The sequence below is a fragment of the Heliangelus exortis genome, chromosome 12 (assembly GCF_036169615.1).
Source record: "Heliangelus exortis chromosome 12, bHelExo1.hap1, whole genome shotgun sequence".
Taxonomy (NCBI): domain Eukaryota; kingdom Metazoa; phylum Chordata; class Aves; order Apodiformes; family Trochilidae; genus Heliangelus; species Heliangelus exortis.
Window position 1 is genome coordinate 6,858,390 of NC_092433.1, and position 18,550 is coordinate 6,876,939.

At 53.3% G+C, this 18,550-nt stretch overlaps 2 protein-coding genes across 3 annotated transcripts in view; one reads left to right on the forward strand and one right to left on the reverse strand.

Moving 5' to 3' along the window:
* Positions 1-10,809, reverse strand: part of TWF2 (twinfilin actin binding protein 2) — a 22,846-nt gene extending 12,037 nt beyond the window's left edge. The window contains exons 1-2 of the mRNA XM_071755730.1: positions 10,683-10,809; positions 903-980 (exon numbers count right to left, since the gene is read on the reverse strand). Of these exons, the coding sequence (XP_071611831.1) occupies positions 903-980; positions 10,683-10,707 (103 nt within the window). The 5' untranslated portion in view covers positions 10,708-10,809. The remainder of the gene's footprint in view (positions 1-902; positions 981-10,682) is intronic.
* On the forward strand, positions 10,706-18,166 carry PPM1M (protein phosphatase, Mg2+/Mn2+ dependent 1M). 2 transcript variants are annotated; one of them, XM_071755718.1, is made up of 10 exons: positions 10,706-11,145; positions 12,275-12,398; positions 13,018-13,272; positions 13,666-13,886; positions 14,345-14,429; positions 14,756-14,874; positions 15,255-15,318; positions 16,323-16,430; positions 16,718-16,866; positions 17,145-18,166. In XM_071755718.1, exons 1-10 carry the CDS (start codon positions 10,706-10,708, stop codon positions 17,287-17,289), a joined length of 1,710 nt encoding a protein of 569 aa, XP_071611819.1. In that variant the 3' UTR covers positions 17,290-18,166. The 2 variants fall into 2 exon arrangements, with proteins under 2 accessions (XP_071611819.1, XP_071611820.1); XM_071755719.1 differs by having other exon boundaries at positions 13,774-13,886.
* The last annotated feature ends 384 nt before the right edge of the window (positions 18,167-18,550 follow it).

Below are 18,550 nucleotides of genomic sequence, written 5' to 3' on the forward strand. Positions count from 1 at the left end.
GACAAAGCCAACACCTACAAACCTTGCAGTGGCCCTGTTGATGCATCCCACATGTTTCAAGTTGGGGTTTCACAGCCCCTCTGAAGGCCAACACAGGCTCTTACAACTATGGGCTCCTTACGTCCAACTCAGTAATTGCAGTGTGGTCCTGGCAGCCCACCCAAGGGAGGTGATGACAGCAGCTTGGCAAGGGCATTAATGTCCCCGCTGCTGTGAGAAACAAGTCATTCATATGCAATTGTATGAGGCCAAGGTGTTGGAAAACCTACACCACAGAGGCTCCCCACTGGGACACACAATCAGTGCTTTGCTCAGCTCTGGTAGACACAGAGGCCACCCAAACACCCCTCTCAGTGGGGCAAATATGGGCAGGTTGGTGGCAGCCTGAAAATGGGGACAGGGCAGCTCTGTGCACAGGAGCAGGGGCTGGGTTTCAGAGCAGGGTGGGTTTCAGAGTAGCAGCCCCTGTAGGATGCACTGAGCCCCTCTGCCCACCCCTGCCCCAGGCACCTCCTTGCCTGGCATATGATGTCAAGTCTAAGGAGGAAGATCACCCCCGACTAAGGTCCCACGGAACACACAACATCTTCTCATGGAACTCCCCGTAACAAAATCCAATGCAGTGGCAGGAAAACCCCCACAGAGCCCAGCACTGATTCCAGGCACCAGCTTCAGTCCTCCAGCAAAGTTGCTGTTACTCCCTGGAGCTGCCTCAGGGCTCCAACCACTGCTCACCAACACCAAATTTTGGGCTTGTGCTCCATCTCCAGGCTGCTGTGTGCCAGGGAGCCCCAGTGGGATTTTCCTGAGAGTTTCCATAAGCACAAGCTGGCACCAGAGCGGCAAAGAGAGGAGGAGAAACTGATTTGGCATAAATCAAAGCACTCAAAACCGGGACTTACCTTCCTCAATGATGACCTTGATGAGCCGAACCGAACCGTTTCGGGCTTTGGCAAAGAAGTCCCGTAATTCTGTGGTGGCTGAAAGAACCAGAAACATTGTAATCAGATTAAAGAGGCAAAGCAGGTGCTAGGCTCTTGGTGGCTGGATGGCGTTAGGAGCAGCTTGACAGGACAGGAACTTAAAAACCAAAACAATAAAATCACTGGTGCCAAAAAAAAAAAAAAAATATATATATATATGTATAATAAAAATAATAATATAAAAACCAAAGAGCTGAGAGCAAAGTCTTGTGTCTCCCTGAGGAGTTAAAGAGTAGCTGGGCACGCATGTGATCCAGAGAACTTGATACTTGGCCTCGGTGAACATAATCACCCAAAATTAGACGATGGCTTGGCTGGTGCAGGCAGGCAGAGCTCAAGTGACAAGTTTATTTGCTATACAGACCATTAGGGTTTGCATACAGGGGGTGGCTGGAAGATGTACTGACAGGCTGTGAGGTCCCAGGCTCATGACACATGGCAAGAATGCTGCTCCCAAGGTGGCTGGGGACCAGTATGGCTCCAAGCTGGAGGCACTGGTCTGAAGCCTAGACCCTGGAGAAGGGAAAGGCAACGGCCACAGGGTTTTCCTCCAGAGCTGGTGGGGCTTTGGTTGTGGAAGGATTTTGGGAAGCATTTTGGGAAGCCACGTTCCTCCTCATCTGCCCTCCCTGAGCACCAGGTGCCAGCAGCTGCTCTGCAGCATCCTGCCAGGAGGTGACAGCAGGCTGCAGATGCTGACAGGGCACTCCACAGCCAGTGTCTGAGACTTAAACTGTCCCACCCTGAAAGCACTAGTGCAGAGCTTCCCATCCCACCTGGAACATGCTACCTGCAAAGGCAATACCCAAGAGATGGAACCTGGAGGGGCTAAACCCCCCAACAGAGAGCATCTCCCAGTCCCTTTGATTACACACTGAGCCCCTGCCTGGATGGAGCCGCACACCCAAGGGGGTCTTGTGATGTCAAAACCACAGGGAGCTCTGCACTTCTTACAAACACTAAAGAAATCAGTGTTGCAAAGATTAGAGACCCAGGCAGACACCCCTTAGCCCATGCCAGGATCCCTGCTTGGAGTGGCCACCTGTAGCCCCCCACTGCTGGCACCACCTCCCCAGTGCCCATCACCCTGCTGGAGCAGCCAGCAGCAGGAATGAGCCCTGCTTTAATCCCTGGAGCCTGAGAGCATCCAGAGTCAAGGCACCTCACAAAGCTGTCCCTACATCAGCCAGAAAGGTGCAGCACCTGGACAAGCTGTGCCCTGCCAGCAGGAGCTGTATCCATTCTGCTTAGTCCCAGCAGCCTTTGGCACAGCCCCCAGCATCGCTGCCAGAGCAAACAGGGCCAACCACTCCATCACACGCTGCTGCCCTCTGGAGACAGAGCCTGCAGAGAGCCTCCCCCAGCCCCGAGGGAGAAGGAGCAGGTGAGGATTTGTCCCCAAGCACAGACACTGACCATGAGGCAGGGGTGGATAGGGATGTCCCGGGGAGTCCTCAGGAACTCCTGCGTGTCCCCAACAAGTGACATTTCTGAGATCTACCTGTCCCAGCAGCTCAAAGCCTGTCCTGATGAGAGGTCCGGATGGTTTCTACTACCATGGAGAGAAGAGGAAGAGCCCCAAGCTGGTGTCCTGCAGCCAGCAGCACTCATACAAACGCAGAGATGCCACCCCAGCAGGACACATAGAAGGGGACACAGAGAAGATTTGCTGTGGTAATTCTACCACAAGCAAAGCATCATTCTCCCTCCACCAGCATCGAGGCACATGGCTCTCTCAGTTCCCAGTACAGACCTTCAACCTCTCCAGCACCGGCTGGGAGCTCAGCCTGCTCCTGCAGCTTGAATCCAAGGCTGCTCTGATATTTTTAGCCCCTTTGCCTGTAGAGAGCGGCTGTTTCCTTCCAACAGCATCTGTGGTTACTGCAAACACAAGAGGCAGAAAAGGAGGAGAAAAAAAAAGAGACATTTATACACCCCAGAAACCTCATGCAGGAGACAAAAGCTGCTAATAAGCATTCTGCTTCCCCAGTTCCTATTGCACTGCCAACAGGAGAGAAAAACACTGGTCTTGGATGTTTCTATAGCATCAGCTACAGGGAAGAAAGAGGAAAGCTCTGCAGAGCTAACGGGTTTGCAAATCTCGCCAACCTGACCTCAGCCTTCCCTGAGCCCAAGGGCACGTGGACAATCAGGAGTCTGGGCAAGCGTTATCGCCCCAAGCCCACCTGGAAATGCCAAGAGTGTCCAGAGCATTGGATCAACCCCTGGGATGAGTGATAGTGACTGACTGGCAAGTGAAGGCCAAGCACTGGGACCTGTGTAGGTCCAGAGTGGTTTCAGGGAATGGGGAGAAGCACAGCTGCTGCTGGATGAGCTGGACACACAATGGGAAATACCATGAGGTCTGCCAAGGAGAGAGATGCTTTCCAGAGGAGACAGCAGCAGAGCTTTTAAAAAAAAAAACCAAAACAAAACTCAGAGTGGGCTTCAGAGCTTTAATTCTGCTGAAATAATAAAAAGTTGTAATAAGAAAGCTATTTCCATTTAAATTTCAAAATGACTGGTGTGCCTTTGATGTCCCCTTCTGTCTCTCGCAACACTGCCAAGAGCCAGCAAGGAGGGAGAGGAATCAGCTAGTGAAGGTTTTCAGCATGAGCTCAGCAACTGCCTCATTAAAGCATGATTATGAGTTAATTGGCACAGCAGACTTGATGAGATGGCTCACGTGCCTGAAATAGTAATAATGAAGTCCAGAGACAGCTCTTTAAGAAAGTAAGGAGGCAAGCAGTACCTCTGCCCCAAGGCATCTCCACCATGGGAAGTCTCTAGGATCAGCCTCAGGGACTGCAAACCCCTCATCTGGGGAAACAAAAAAATTCAGCTGCTTTTTCTGGTTTGCCTCCTCCTGCATTTGACAAGGAGGCAAGGTAGGGGAAAAAGAAGATGCTGGGCACACATTAGCATGGCCAATGCATGGGCCAGCTGTGACCATCCTGTCTGGATGGGGAAGAAAGGAACGATGCAGAAGAGCTGGAAGCGGACCCACGCATTCAAATCATCCTGTTTTTTGGGTTCCTGGAGAATCTTGGAGCAAACAGTCCCAAAACAAGCCCAAGCTGAGCTATAGCAGGGACCTACTAAGATCAACCTAGCTTCCTCCAGCAAAGCCACAGACCTGTGGGCTCCAAGGGTCTCAGCTCAGCTTTCTAAGCATCTCCAAGTGTTGGAAGCCAGCAGAAACATGGTGGTGGTGGTGGTGAACCTCTGTGGCACGGGAACAAAACTGCACGGACAACTCACTCTGGGAGATATCAGAGGCTGGATTGAGAAAGGTCTCCTGAGGACCTGTGTGTCCAGGTTTAGTCCACGTTTCCAAAAACACTGGCAACTGCAGTAGTGTTTTCTGCAGCTCTAAGGTGGGAAGCTAGAGGAGATGCAAGCATGTGCTGGAGAAGAACTGACCATTCTCTCAGAAGACTGGAAAAACAGGCTGCAGAAAAAAAAAGAAATAGGATGAAACTCAATAGGAGGCAAAGCACCATAACTAAGAGAAGGATCAGCTATACCAATGCAGGGCAGGGTCCAGCAGCTCCAGGGAAGCAAAGCGAGTTGTGAGCCAAGTTACAGGCTGATTGCTTCACGTTGTTGCAGGCAAAGTCATTTGTGAAGGCAAGAAGAAAAGCACAACCATGTTATTGGGGTTTTTTGTATAAGGCTTAGGGCACAGCACAAAAAGCAGGTCCAGGCTCAGCACCACACAAGGAGCAAGGGACAGGGTGGACAGCACCTATGCCAGACAGCACAGCCCGCAGGACAGGGTGAAGGAACTGGGACTTGTCATCCCAGAGGAGAAAAATATGAACAGCTGGCACTGCTTTTCTAGCCAGAAACATCAGGTCCCACCTCAGAATTTGGGAAATCTCATGAGGGTGACCAAACACTCTGGTAAGGTCACCACGCCTCCATCCCTGCCCTGAAAGACCTCCACAAACCCTCCTGGGATGCTTCTGCTTTGAGGCAGAGTGAGCTCAGTGGCATCTTGAGGAACCTTCTGTCCTTTCCACAAGGCAGTCCTGCTGCTGGCCCTCCTTGCAGACGTGACATGCAAACACCCACACCTCCTCAGCCAGCCTCCCATGGCAGTCCAAGAATCGCCTCCAGCCACGGAGTTGTGCAACACCTCCCTCTCCCTCCTGTTTGTGGGCTGCAGATGAGTTGTCCCCTATTCATGAGCCACCTGCATGAATTAAAATGCATTTAGCAGCTTGCTGAGAGCATGCCCCAGGTCCCTTGGCCCCAGAAAACCTCCCTGCCCCACAGCACCTGCCACCCATTTGGGACAGGAGGTTGAGCAGAGCCAGACATTGGCACCAGGGCACCCAGAGTGGGCAGCTTGTAGTGCAGCAGAGAGGTGACAGTTTGGCCAGTGGTGGCCTTAAGGTGGCCCTGACCAAGCAGCCAAGCTGCCAGAGGAGCTCATGGTGGGAAGGCACAGCAGTGCTGCCTCTCCTGGTGACAAAGCCTGAAGACTCCACGCCTTGAGGACCAGCAGGGTGGCCGGATCCTCATGCCTATCCCATAGATGTGCCATTTGCAGCCAGAGCCCTGCCCCGGGGACGGGGCTGTTGGGATCAGGTCCCAGGAGAGTTGAGTGCTGGGCTGAAAGCATCACACTGCCCTAAAAAAGCTGCGAGACGGAGCAGCGAGATGATGCTCACGGGTGAAATCTGTCCCTACAGCCATCCCTTTTGTGCTGTTCACAGCCCCGCTGAGCTCCTCTGAGCAGACAGGATGCCAGGAGGCCGGCAGCACAGTGGTGACAGCCGTAGCCACAGCAACAGCCTCCCTGCCGGGCATGCCGGGTGCCACCCGCACAGCCCCGGGAAGAGGGGATAGGGATGGAGGTGACAGCCACGCCAGCACTCCCGTGCCCTTCCCTCCTCCATCCTCTCCCTCGCATCTCCAGGGAGCAACAGGTTTGTGCTTACTCGACCCTTCCCAATCCCCCCCACCCCAGCCTGGATCAATAATAGATGCTCCCTGAAACAGATGCCTCTCTCAATACCTCGAGTCACCTCACCCTCCTGGCAGGAAACCCGAGCCTCCGGCCATCAATCTTTCATTCCCTGGACATAATCTTCAAGCTGATGTGACTCCAAGCCGCTGCTTCCCTTTCACTGTCTACAGGGGCTCAGAGCGTGTGGAAACTCAGCCAAAAATCCAGACACAAACCTGGGCAAAACTTGTCCAAGTTCCAGGGATGCTTGGCAGGAGAGTAGATAAATGATGTTGGATAAAGCACTGGTACACCCGCACCCTCCACACCTTCCCTGCACAGGCAGCTGCTGGGGTGCCCTGCAAAGGGCACAACTGCAACAGGTACAAAATAGTTGTTGCTGCTGCTGCTGAAATTTCCCCTTTTCAGTCCATCCCAGTGTAACTCCATCACACAGCTCCAGAGCACTTCCCTGCTACCCAACCTGGCTGGCTGGTTTAAGCACCAAGAGAATTTCATTGTTCACCATGAAGAAATGAAAAAATGTCCTTGCAGGGTATCTTTTCTCTGGGAAAAAGCTACAGATGTCAGAAGAAAATAGAAAGAAGCAGAAAAAATATATGAGCAAGAGAGGAGATAAGCAAAGCGTTCTTCCCAATTTTCCATGGGGCTGGGCTGTGTCCTGCAGGATTTCACGCCGACAGCTCCCCGTCTGTATTGTAAACCCCATTTGGAGCCTTTCAGCCACCCCTGATACCAACCACTTGCTTCTCAATACCCAATGTTCCACATGCATGCCTGGGACATGCCTCCCTTTCAATCTGGCACCTCAGATCAGAACTGTTTGGCCCTCCCCATGCTCCAGGGTGGGCAGCACCCAGGCTGCAGGCAGCACCAGTTGGATCCAGATGGTGACGCAGCATCCCAGAGCCAAGCTGTGCCAGCATGCACAGTCCTGCTTTGCTTGCAGAAGGTTTCTGGCTGCTACTCTTCTTCCTTGCCCAGTAAATTCACCACTGGTTTGGATGTTGAGGGGGGACAGGGACCCAGGGACAGACCCTGGCAGTGATCTTGGAATGCTTTCCAAAGGATCTCCTCTACTCCACCACTTTAGGTGCTTAACTTCAAGGGGTTTGATATCTCAGAGGATTTGGTCTTCCACCCACACTGCCACTCTGCTCCTCCTGACATGCCACTCTCTAGGATATGGGCATCAACCTCCAAGTTGGATGCTGGACCCAGAGGAGAGCTCACAGGTGGGGACCATCTCCTTGAAACCCTCCTTGCATCAGCTTGGTGCCCTCTGTGCTCCCTGGACACCAGTGGCCACCGAGCAGTCAGTCCTTGTTCTCCTCCTGCTCCTCCACTGATGGCACAGTGTGATGCATCCCCAGTTAGGGGGTTACCCCCAGCATCCCAGCCATGAAACCAATTCCAAATTCAGGCAGCCAGGCTCCTCGGGAGCCAGCACTGCCTCCCAGCACAGAGGGGCTGAGGAAGCAGTGGATGGCAAGAGAAGCTCCTTTCTTCTCCAGCTTTCTTCTTGCTGAAGAGCCAGGAAGACATCTGATTTCAAAGGATATCTTTGCAGACCCAGCAGCTCCCAGGCTGCTCCTTTCTGCCTGTTTTTTTTCCCCATCTGACATCATTCTTGCCTGGGTGCATGACAGTTATCCTTCTCCCGAAGCAAACAGCCATTCCTACCAGATATTTCCCAATGCAAAAGCCTCTGGGGCAAAGCAGAGGCTCAGCTGTAGATGGGAGCAAAGGTCTTTCCCCATGCCCACATCTTGCCACCTGCCCCAGAAAGAGCAGGCACCAAACTCTTGTTTTTTCAGTGGAATAAACAATGAGCATTTGATTTCTTTACCTTCTTAGATAGGAAAAAAAAAAATCCCTTTTAGGAGACCTTTTCTCACTACCTAGAGGTCACAAAAGAGCACCCAGAAGCAGCTGAAAGCAGGTGACCTCCCAGCAGCATCAAAGCCCTGATTCAGCATCACTTTCCTAAGATTTTAAATTTAAGCACCAAATAACTGTCCCCATCTAATGCCACTCAGGGCGGAACAGAGGCTGCAAAAATACTTGTTTTATCCTCTCAGCTATAGTTAACAAGCAGGTTTCTAGCCCCAAGAAGCCCTGAGCAACCCCTGATACCTCCCAACCACCTCCCTTGCCCGGCAGTCTCCATGGCAGCTTAGTTTTCTCATCAACATCTTGGAGGGAGCTGCCACGGATACCTAAAAAAAAATACTAATTAGCCTCTTGCCTCTGCATGACAGGCTCAGCCCTGATTAAACACCCCAAACCTGCAGCTCTGCACCCCTGAGCAAGTGCTGCCATTGCTTCCCCCTCCTGGAGACCACCTGTTTCTCCCCAAAGGTGGGGCTGACTCTGTAGCTCCAGGGGCCCCCAGCTCCCTGCTCTCACACTGAGCTAGCTCAATGGCAACCAAAATCTCTCGCCAGCTTGCCTGCAACCTCTCCTGAGCCAGCCAACAGGTCTGATTGGAATTCCCCCAGAAGCAGACACCTTCCTGCAAACAGGGGAGAAATGGGAATGAAAAAACACAAAGCCAAGTGTGCACAAAAATAACAGGGCCCCAGAAACCAGGAAGACACAGAAAACCCCTCCTCCTCCTCCTCGGCAACCTCCAGAGCTCTGCATCTCAGCAGAGGGGGTGAAAGTAGCAGTGGGATTGCTGCTCCTCATCCTATACTGACTCTGTGTCTGCTCAGCAGAGGAATTCATTTGACCACCATGCTGGGGGGGACCAAAAGCCCCCGAATCCCCTGCTCAGGAGGTGCTCACACCCAGAGCACCCCAGTTCAGCATCGTGGGTGTCAGAGGGGCAGCTCTGCATTCAGAGAGGAAACAGCAGCTTCCCCAGAGAGCAGCCAGGCAGCAGGGGATGGAGGAGCAGACCCAGAGAGCTGCACCACCAGATGCTGGGAGACTGAGATCACCTGACCCAAGCTACTTTTTCACAACCAGGAGGAGGTTTTTAACATCCTCCTGTACAGGCATCTGCTACCGGGACAGATCTGCTGGATCCATCCCCACCCTGCACTGGCTGCAGCTCCTGGGGGGAAGTGCAGGTCCCTTCCCCTTTCCAGCAGAGCATGGTGATGGGGCACGTCACGTCCGACGGGCGACAGCTCACAGTGACTCAGAACTCAGCTCAGAACTGTTCCTGGTGGTGGGCAACCAAGGTCGGTGAAGGTTGGTGCTCTTGGAGAGCTGCTCATTGGTTTTTGGGAGGCAGTGCTTGTCCCCAGCAGGCAGAGGGTGCAGGGGAGAACAGAGGCAGCAGTGCAGGAGCTGATGGGCACGGAGGTGAGCAACAGGCAGCAGCCTCCTCTCGGGGTGTAGACAGTGCAACAGGGCACAAACCTCATGGGAGAGCTCTGCACAGCAGGGCCAGTGCACCAAAAGCTCAGGTGGGTGCTGGGGTGCATTGTGATGCCTTTTTTCTTTCTTTTTTTCCCCTTTTTTCTTTTGTTTGTTTGTTTTCCTCTTTTTTTTTTTTTTTTTTTTTTTTTTTGGTTGGTTGGTTGGTTGGTTGGTTTTTTTGGGTTTGTTTGTTTTTTTTTTTTTTAATAGTAGAGAGAACATTCAACTAGAGCCTGAACTTCAGTGTCTCAATTTAAACTAGAAACAAAATATCTGAACTCAGATGCTGTCAGCTACCAGTACACCCAAGCAAAGCAGGAGAAACATCCCAGCACCGTCCCTAACTGCCTTGCAACTACAGCTCCTCCAGGGGCATCTGAAAGGAAAGGATGCTCTCAGCCATGGACTCAGAAACAAGGATGCTCGTGCCACGAAGGAACAGCAGCAACAAAACCAACACCTTTTTGCAAAGGTGCTGTCACTGAGGGAGGAAGTTGCGAGGCCAACTTCCCGGCTCCCCTCCCAGGACACACTGCTGGATTTGCTCCCGAACAGGGCGGCACAGGGCTCCCGGGGCAGCTCCTCTCACATCCCTGCTTGCATATTGATTCGGTTACATAAATTATGCAGCACCTCTAGTCCTGATTAATATTGTTAATTGAGTTACAGTGGGGAGCAGGAGAGAAATGCCGTGAGGACACACACTGAAAGCGACCATAAATATGAAAGCCATCATCTCAGGATGCCAGCTGGGTCCTGTGGGAGTGAGCAGAGAAAGTGGGGAGCTTCCCCCCACATCCACCGACAATGGTCAAGCAGGAGAAATTTATCCAGGCTCCCTGCAACCCCCCCCGGGAGAAGGCCCAGCATCACTGCAGGGAGGGGAGATGTGGCCGTGGGGCTGCGGCGAAACAGATCTGGGTGGATGGAGGTGCCGCCGCAGCAGAAGGCATCGCTACGAGCCGTGTCACGGCGGCTTATGGAGCATCAGCCCAAACAAAGGATGCAGGGAGCCCCGCACCGGCAGCGTCACCGGAGCCAGACCCCCTCTTTCACCTCCTACGAGCACCCAAATGATTCGAGCCTGGCTCATTACTCTCTCTCCCACAGCTACTCGCAGGGAAACCCGCCGGCTCCTTCGGGAAGCTTCATCTTATCGCCTCCATCATCGCTACCGACACCGCCCGGCAGCCGGGGCCGGGGGATGCTGAGGTGTCTCCCGAGGGGTGGTCGGAGGAGCAGCCCAGCCCGGGGGGCGGAGGTCCGAGCCCTGCCCTACCCAGCGGAGGCTGCGGGCACCCCGTGGGGGAAGCGGGGAGGGGTCGGGAGGCTCGTCGGGCACCGCTTACCGTGGATGCCGGTCTGGTGAGTCATGGCTCCGCTCGCCTCCGGACCGCTCTGCTTCGGCTCCGCCGCGTCCCGGGCAGGAAACGGCTGGGCAAGCAGCACGGGCCGCTTCCGGAGCCTGGGACCCACCGCCCGCACCGCCCTGGGGAGGAGCCACCGGGAGGAGCGACGGGGAAGAGCCGCCGGGAGGAGCCGCTGCCGCCGCTCTCTGTCGCCGCCTGGCGGAGGCGGAGGGCACAGCAGGGGCCCCGCCATGTCGGCCGACTGGCTGCGGCGCTTGCGGCGGGGCGGCCCCTCCGAGCGGCCCGGCGGATCCCCGGGTCCCGGGCCGGGCCCACCGCCCGCCGCCCTCGGCTATCGCCGGCCTAAGTTTCTGCGTGGCGTCGAGGAGAGCCCGCGGGACGGGCGGGCCGTGCGGGGCACCGGGCCCGAACGGCCACTGCCCTGGGGCGCGGGCTACGCCGAGTGAGTGCGGGCCGGCAGAGGGGCTGCCCCGGGAAGGGGGCTCCGGGAGACCCCCGGGGTGGGGGATGCGGGGTTAGAGACGCTCCCGGGGGCTGGTAAGGTTTTGGGAGGGGTGCAGCGCAGGTCCAGGCTGCGCGTGGGGTTAGGGGCGTGCAGGGGAGGGTGCAGAGGGTGTCCGGGGGGTGGTCGCAGCCCAGTTCATACCCACGCTGCTCCCCTCGGCTCAGTCTTTCCCTGGCGAGGGAGGGCTCGGGGGCAGGAATCCCTCCCTGCTCGCCTCTGCCTGCCAGCAGGGAGCGGCTTCCTCCTCCGAACACCGCAGAGGTTCGGTGTGGCGGCTCCTTTCTCTCTCCGGCCCTGCTCTCTCCCAGCTTGGCAGCAGCGGGGTTCCGGGGGACACAGCTGCCCCTCTCCTGCCCGCACCCTGCAGGGACGCGGTCACCGGTGCGTGTGGCAAGCGGCAGAACAGCGTCAGCTCACCTCAGTTCAACGATCTCATCCCCTGATACCTCGTCATTTTGCTGCTGGGATTGTCACCTGTCCCCAGCTCTGCGCCCCGGTTGCAGGGAGCGGGTCAGGCAGGGCGGTTCCGTGGGGCTGCGGTGGGCAGAACGCACTCCTTTGCAGGGGGAAGGGATGAAGCAACAGGGAGGATGTTTGAGGGGGGGGTGGCTTTGGGGGCTAGCAGGTGTCCATCCCCTTGCTCCTAGCAAATTGCCTTAAAAACAAAGGGAAGGAGAGACCAGATTTTCAGGAATCTCCGAGCTTTGCAAGGAGAGCAAATTCCCAGCCAGGGACTAACATTAGCCAGGCTGGCAAAGAAGAGCACTGGTTTTGCAATTCACTTGTGTCACCAAGGAAATAGCTCCGGCTGCTGGCAGGGGCTGCCTGAAGACAGGGTGCTCCAAAACCACTTGTCCTGGTGTCCCTGGCCAAACTTTTTCCTGCTGTGTGAAAAGGACTTGTTATTTAGGTCCCCAGCAAAGAGATTCCCAAGGTTGAGGAGGCAGCAGGGAGCATGGGGCTGGAAGGACAGGGCAAGGTGCAGCCCTTGATGGTGGATGCAGAGCACCTGGCACAGCTGGCTGGGAGCAGCCTCACCTGGAGCGTTTGTTACCAATCTTACCAGGGTTATCAATGCTGAGAAGTCAGAGTTCAACGAGGACCAGGCAGCCTGCTGCCAGATCTCCATCCGGAGGAGAGAGCCAGGCATGGAGGAGGATGAGGAATGGCTGATCCTGTGCTCCACACAGGTATAGCCCATGGGCAGACTGTGCTTACTCTGCTGCTGGCCCTGGTTTGCACCCAAGGGCCCAGGTACAGGAAACGCAGGGTTGTCTCATCAGTCCTACATGGCCACGTGCTGAGAAGCTTCTTTGGACACATTTAGGGGACCCACATACACACCAGGAAATGCCCAGATGTCCCAAAATGTGCCATTTCTGTTTCCTTAGCCCTGGCCTTGCAGCATCTGAGTTTGTCCAAGCCCTTTAATCAAGGCCATTGCCTTTTTTTTTACTGTCCTCATTCTGCTTTTGAGGTTTGGTTTGTGTCATCACTGGGGGAGAGCAGCATGCACCAGGCACAAGGGGTGGTCTCACCTGGAAGCAGCTCTGCTCTTAGAAATTAAGAACCTCCCTGTCCCCTGAAAAACAGAGGATGGGTGCCAGGAAATCCAGCCACCCAGAGCTCAGACAGCAGGTCTCATATCACATGAGTTTGAGCTGTGCAGGGGATTAATGGGCAGGGAAGGGTAGCTGGGCTGGAAAAGCCAGGCAAAATGTCTTGGTTGTGAGCCTGCCATCTGTATGACCTCTCCAGCCCTTGTCTTCCCTCTCTTCTTTGCTCTATTGTCCCTCTTCCCCACTGCAGTTTCTGACTGGTTACTACTGGGCACTGTTTGATGGCCATGGTGGCCCAGAAGCTGCCATCATTGCCTCCAACTATTTGCACTACTGCATCAAGCAGAAGCTGGAGGAGGTTGTGGGAGGCATCACAGAGGCCCATCCCCCCATGCATCTGAGTGGACGCTGTGTTTGTGACAGTGACCCCCAGTTTGTGGAGGAGAAGCACATCCATGCAGAAGACCTGGTTGTGGGAGCTCTGGAGAATGCCTTCCAGGAATGTGTAAGTATCCCTTGCTGGGCAGTGGTCCTGCTGCCCCAAACACTCCATCTGTCCCTCCTTACTGCCTGGGATGGGCAGGGTCTGCAGTTCTGTGGCCCCTCGAGCAGACAGAAACACTTGGCCAAAATTTAAGTGTGCTGAGATCGTGCTGGGTCAGCTCCAAGATCTGCCTCAGATCTATTGCACATCAGCAGTGTTAACCCAGAGCAAGGCTACAGCCTCTCTGCTAAACTGCACCCATGGGGTGCATTTGTTCAGGGCTAGATGGTGCCTATTGTCCCTCTTACAGCATGTACAAGTTTGAGAGCTCCCCGACACATCCTTAAAGTCCAGCAAGAGCTTGGTTGGCTCTACTGAAGCAATGTTGTCTTTCACCTTGCTGTTTTCCCACGGCCCATCTGCATGTTATTTTGGTTCTGGATTTCTGCTGGGAGGCACAAAGCAGCTGCAGAAAGCAGCACCCTGGCTCATGTCACTCTCCAGATTCATTTAAACCCACAGGATGAAGTCATTGGCCAGGAGATGGAAGCCACCAACCAGACAGGAGGCTGCACTGCTCTGGCTGCTCTGTATTTCCAGGGAAAGCTGTATGTGGCTAATGCTGGGGACAGCAGGTGAGCCACAATAAAAGGGGGAAATTACTGGGGGATGAGAGCCCAGAGATAAACAAGGTTTCCAGCATTTTATTTAATCCTATTGAAAGGTAAGTGTGCAGCCCAGGCATCTTCCTCCTGCCTGTCCCAGGACCTGGTGGAAGGACAAGTGCTATCATGCCTCCTAGAAGAGTTTTGGGATTTTAAGGGACAATGCTAAAGGTGATTTCATGGCATCCCAATGCTCTTCCTCACTGGGCCTTGGCCATTCCTCTAGCAGTTTTCAAACCATTGCAACCGTTGCTGCAACAGTGCAATTGCAGGGCAGTTATTTAAAACACTGGCATTTCTATGCATTTGTGGGTGCAGAGCTGTGCTCTGGCATTGCTTTGCTGCTGGTTACCCCCAGTCCCACACCTGGCTGAGCCTGGGCTGCAGTACAGCCACAGCTCAGCTCTTGGCCTCTTTTCCCCCTGTAGGGCAATTCTTGTTCTGAAGGACAACGTTGTGCCCATGAGCTGTGAATTCACACCCCAGACAGAGAGGCAGAGAATCCAGCACTTGGTGAGTGACTCCTGCCACGCTTCAGACAATCCAGCTGCAAGCATCTCACTGGGTCAGGGCTTGTGCAAGAGGATCACCAGCTTTCCTCAAAAGCTGCTGTGTGGCCAGAATGTCATCTTGCACTAGCCAAGGAGGGCTGGAGGCAAGTCAACCAAAAGATGCTTACGTATGGGAGATGCTTATGGCCTCCCTGGGATGTGCTTTCCCAATTCTTTTCTCCATTCTGCTGCTGGGAGTGCTAGTCCCAAGGCAGAAGCACTTTTGGTGCCCTGCTCTGCTGAAGCAGAACCTGTACAGCCCAATGATGCCTTTGTTCCTTCCTCCAGGCTTTTCTCTTCCCCAAGCTCCTGGATGGCGAGTTCACACGTTTCGAGTTTCCACGGAGGTTAAAGGGAGATGATGTGGGTCAGAAAGTCCTGTACAGAGATTATTTCATGGAGGGCTGGTGAGTCTTTTCTGCTTGAGGACAAGTCAGTAGCAGAGGACAGCTTTACCTGCTCATAGCAATGGGGAGAGCAGGGGGCAAAGGGAAGGATGCTGTGAGCAGCCTCCTCATGGGGCTCTGGCAGGGTGGTCAGGGAACTCCTGAGATGATCCTTCTGGGATCCTTCTGCAAGGTGAGGCTGGTGCAGGTGAGTCCAGCCTGGTGCTGGAACAAGCTGGGTAGAGGGAGAAACACCTGGGCATTCAGCAAGGGGTCAACTTCACTGCATCTACTTCAGCAAGTCACCTTGCTGAAGTCACCTGCCTCAGTCAGCTGCTTGTGTGTGGGTTGTTCTGTCAATTCTGAAAAATTGCAAATAAATGTTGAATTCTCTGTTCCAGGGGATACAAGATCGTGGAGAAAGCAGATCTCAAGTATCCTCTTGTCCATGGTCACGGCAAGCAGGTAGTTTAATGCTTTACACACTGGGAAGGCAGAGGCAAGTTTGCTGCCAGCCCTCAGCATCCCTACCATGCTCCAGTGCAGAAGGGCAGAATGAGGCTGCAGAGCACCCAGTGCCCTGGGGCTCTCCAGCACAGTGCAGTGCCCCAGCCCCAGCACAGCACAGCACAGCACAGCACAGCACAGCACAGCACAGCACAGCACAGCACAGCACAGCACAGCACAGCACAGCACAGCACAGCACAGCACAGCACAGCAGTGCCTTTGCTAGCACAGGGCTGCCTGGTTTATGTAAACCAGACCCCCCAGAACAGAGGGGCTGCACCTTCCCCCAGGGTACCTGCTAGTTGGGGCAGACAGCAGCCCTGAGCCAGCCTGCCCTTTCTTCATCTCCCCTTGTGCTCAGGAACCCATTTCAGATGAGAACTTACTTCATCAGATCCCACTTGGGATGTCTCCTTGAGCTCTAATGCCTTTCCTACAAACCATTTTCCTTGAGGAGCTGAGGATAAGAGCCTGGAGGGGGAAGGCGGAGGCAGAGAGAAGCAATGACTGTACACATCCAGTGCCTGCTTACTAGCAGAAAGCCCCATCCCTTTCCCCAGCACAACCCACATGCCACCCCCTTTTCAAGGAGTCAGTGCAGAACTTCCTTTGCCAAGAGAAACAACCCCATCCTGCCACCCCAACCTATGCAGTTTTCTTCCTTGCCACCCCAAATCAAGAGCAGATGCCACCATGGGCTTCCTGAGGTCTGCAGCATTACCCAGAGTACATATACTAATTCCAGAGCATACTGTGGGCCACCAGGTACAGATTATGTCTCCACACATGCAGCTATTGCTTCTGATCACTCCTGCATCTCTAGTCTCTGGAGGCAGTTCTGGGTGATGCTTGGAGAAGGGTTCTAAAAGCAACACATAGAGCAGTCAGGACAAGCCACACGTCAACCTTTAAAGGTGCCATGTTCTTACATTTCAACACTGTTTTGCTTTGTTTGGGGCCAGGCTCGGTTGCTGGGGACTCTGGCTGTTTCACGAGGTCTGGGGGATCATCAGCTCAAAGTCATCGACACTAACATTGAAGTCAAACCTTTCCTCTCCTGCATTCCCAAGGTCAGTCATGGCACAGGGGAATTGCAGGGGGGAATTAAACATGCTGTTTCTTCTCTGCAGCACCCACCTTTCCAAACCTGGCAGCTGTTAGCAGTGTCCTTCTGCCATCCTCAGTCTCTCTGCATGCTGCCCAGAGAATCCACAAATCAGGAATCTAGAAGCATAGCAGCAAGGGGATGTAAAAGATTCACCTGTTTCCACCTCATGTCATCTCTCAGGAGAGTCCTCACCCTGACCCCTCCTGTACCTTGCAGGAATTGTTACTGATACACTCTTGGGCTTTCCAGGTGAATGTATTTGACTTTGCTCTGCATGACATTAAGGAAGATGATGTCCTCATCATGGCAACTGATGGCCTTTGGGATGTTCTGTGCAATGAAGAGGTGGCTGATACGGTCAGGAGCTTCCTTGCAGAAAACAGGACAGATCCTCACAGGTATTAAACAGCTTTGCCATCTGTTTCCCTTCTAAAGAGCCTGGTCAGACCAAAAGCAGCTGAGATCACTGTGCTTCTAAGTCAGCTCCAGCCTGACCAAGCACTCTTTTCTGTGTCTCTGGAAACTGCTTCCAGTTCTTTCCCCATCCTAAAGAAACAATTGTAAAGCTGGTGTCTTAAAAAACCTCTACTGTGACAACATAAAGCTACATCTCAATGTTGTTCTCCAGGGAACAGTGCCATTTTAACCCAACCCTTGCCTTTTTTTCTACCCACAGATTTTCAGAACTGGCCAAGTGCTTGGTATGCAGAGCACGGGGAAAGAAGAGAGGCCACCAGTGGATTCTGGATGACAGCCATGAGGCATCCTACGATGACATCTCTGTATTTGTCATCCCACTACACAACAGGGATGAGGACTGACTGTTAGCATGACATGCAGGACCTGTGTCCCCTGCTGTGGTACTATTCAGCATCAGCCTGAGACTGAGGGATTTCTGCTGTGCCTGCACACTTGCTTCCAGCAAAACCATCTGCAGCGGAACCTGAAAATGCACAGCCAGCACTTACACAGACCAACGAGAATAGCTCAAGAAAGAGAAGAACAGTGGGCAACAAATCATTCCCTTTACTCTTCCTCTTTGTTGGGCTGAAGAGAAATTGCAAAGCTGGAGGGTACTACACACTGCTGAGATCTCTGCGGTACAATGAGCCTCAACTCTAAGTTTCTTGTGACCCCTCTTTCTTTTTTATACTGAAGAATGAGGGCGAGTCAAGATGTGACCAGTCTTGAGAGCTGGATTTTAATCAGACTTAAACTAAGTTGTGTAAACTGGATGCATAAGCTGAAGTGCCTCTCATATCCATTTGCTGTGACACAAGGTGTGCTGAAAACCCAGGAGGTGCTGCTAAGACAGCACTGAGCATGGCTGTGCCTGGCTAGTGCCAGTGCTGGAGCAGTAGCCTCAGCTTCTTGTGAAGGTTGCCATATGTAGGCAGCACCACCTCAACCAGAGGTGTGAGCAGATGAAGCTACACAGGGGTGTACAGGAGCCTCCTGTATATAAAGAAACGTGCCTTACTGTTAATTAAGGGCATTTCAGTAAATCAGCATGTAATGCAGTGTACAGATTTCTAAGAAATCTTAGTCTCCAACACTCGCTAACATTTTTTCTATTCATTCAGGTGATTTCTGTGGGCAAGGCTGGGTTTATAGCAGTAGCACTGATGAGAAAGTGTTTAAGCACATCAGCTGATGTAGTAAAAAAGCTTCAAGTAAAATAAAACCAGTTTGTTCAAATTTGTCTGCAGTGCTGAATCACAAGTGCTCCCACGTTACAACAGGAACAGCAGTGCAGAAGCCATGCCAACCCAACTTGTGCCCTAAACTCTGAGGATCTGCCTCTCAATCTATTCATTAACCAGGCAAATTCAGGTCTAGACAAGCTTCCCACCTCCCCAAATCCCCACTCGTGTTTTCATAATTCATTACACAACTTGAAAGAATCCCCAGTGAAGCAGACAAACTCCTTTGTGTACTTAAGTTCCATAAGGATCAAAGTCCACGTAAGAATATTTTTTCCCCCTCATTATTTTACTGCAGCTTTATTCCTGTCAAAGGTTTTACACAGACCTGATATTAACATCCTCAGAAAAATCAGTGGGTTTTGCTTTGCAGTTGTCA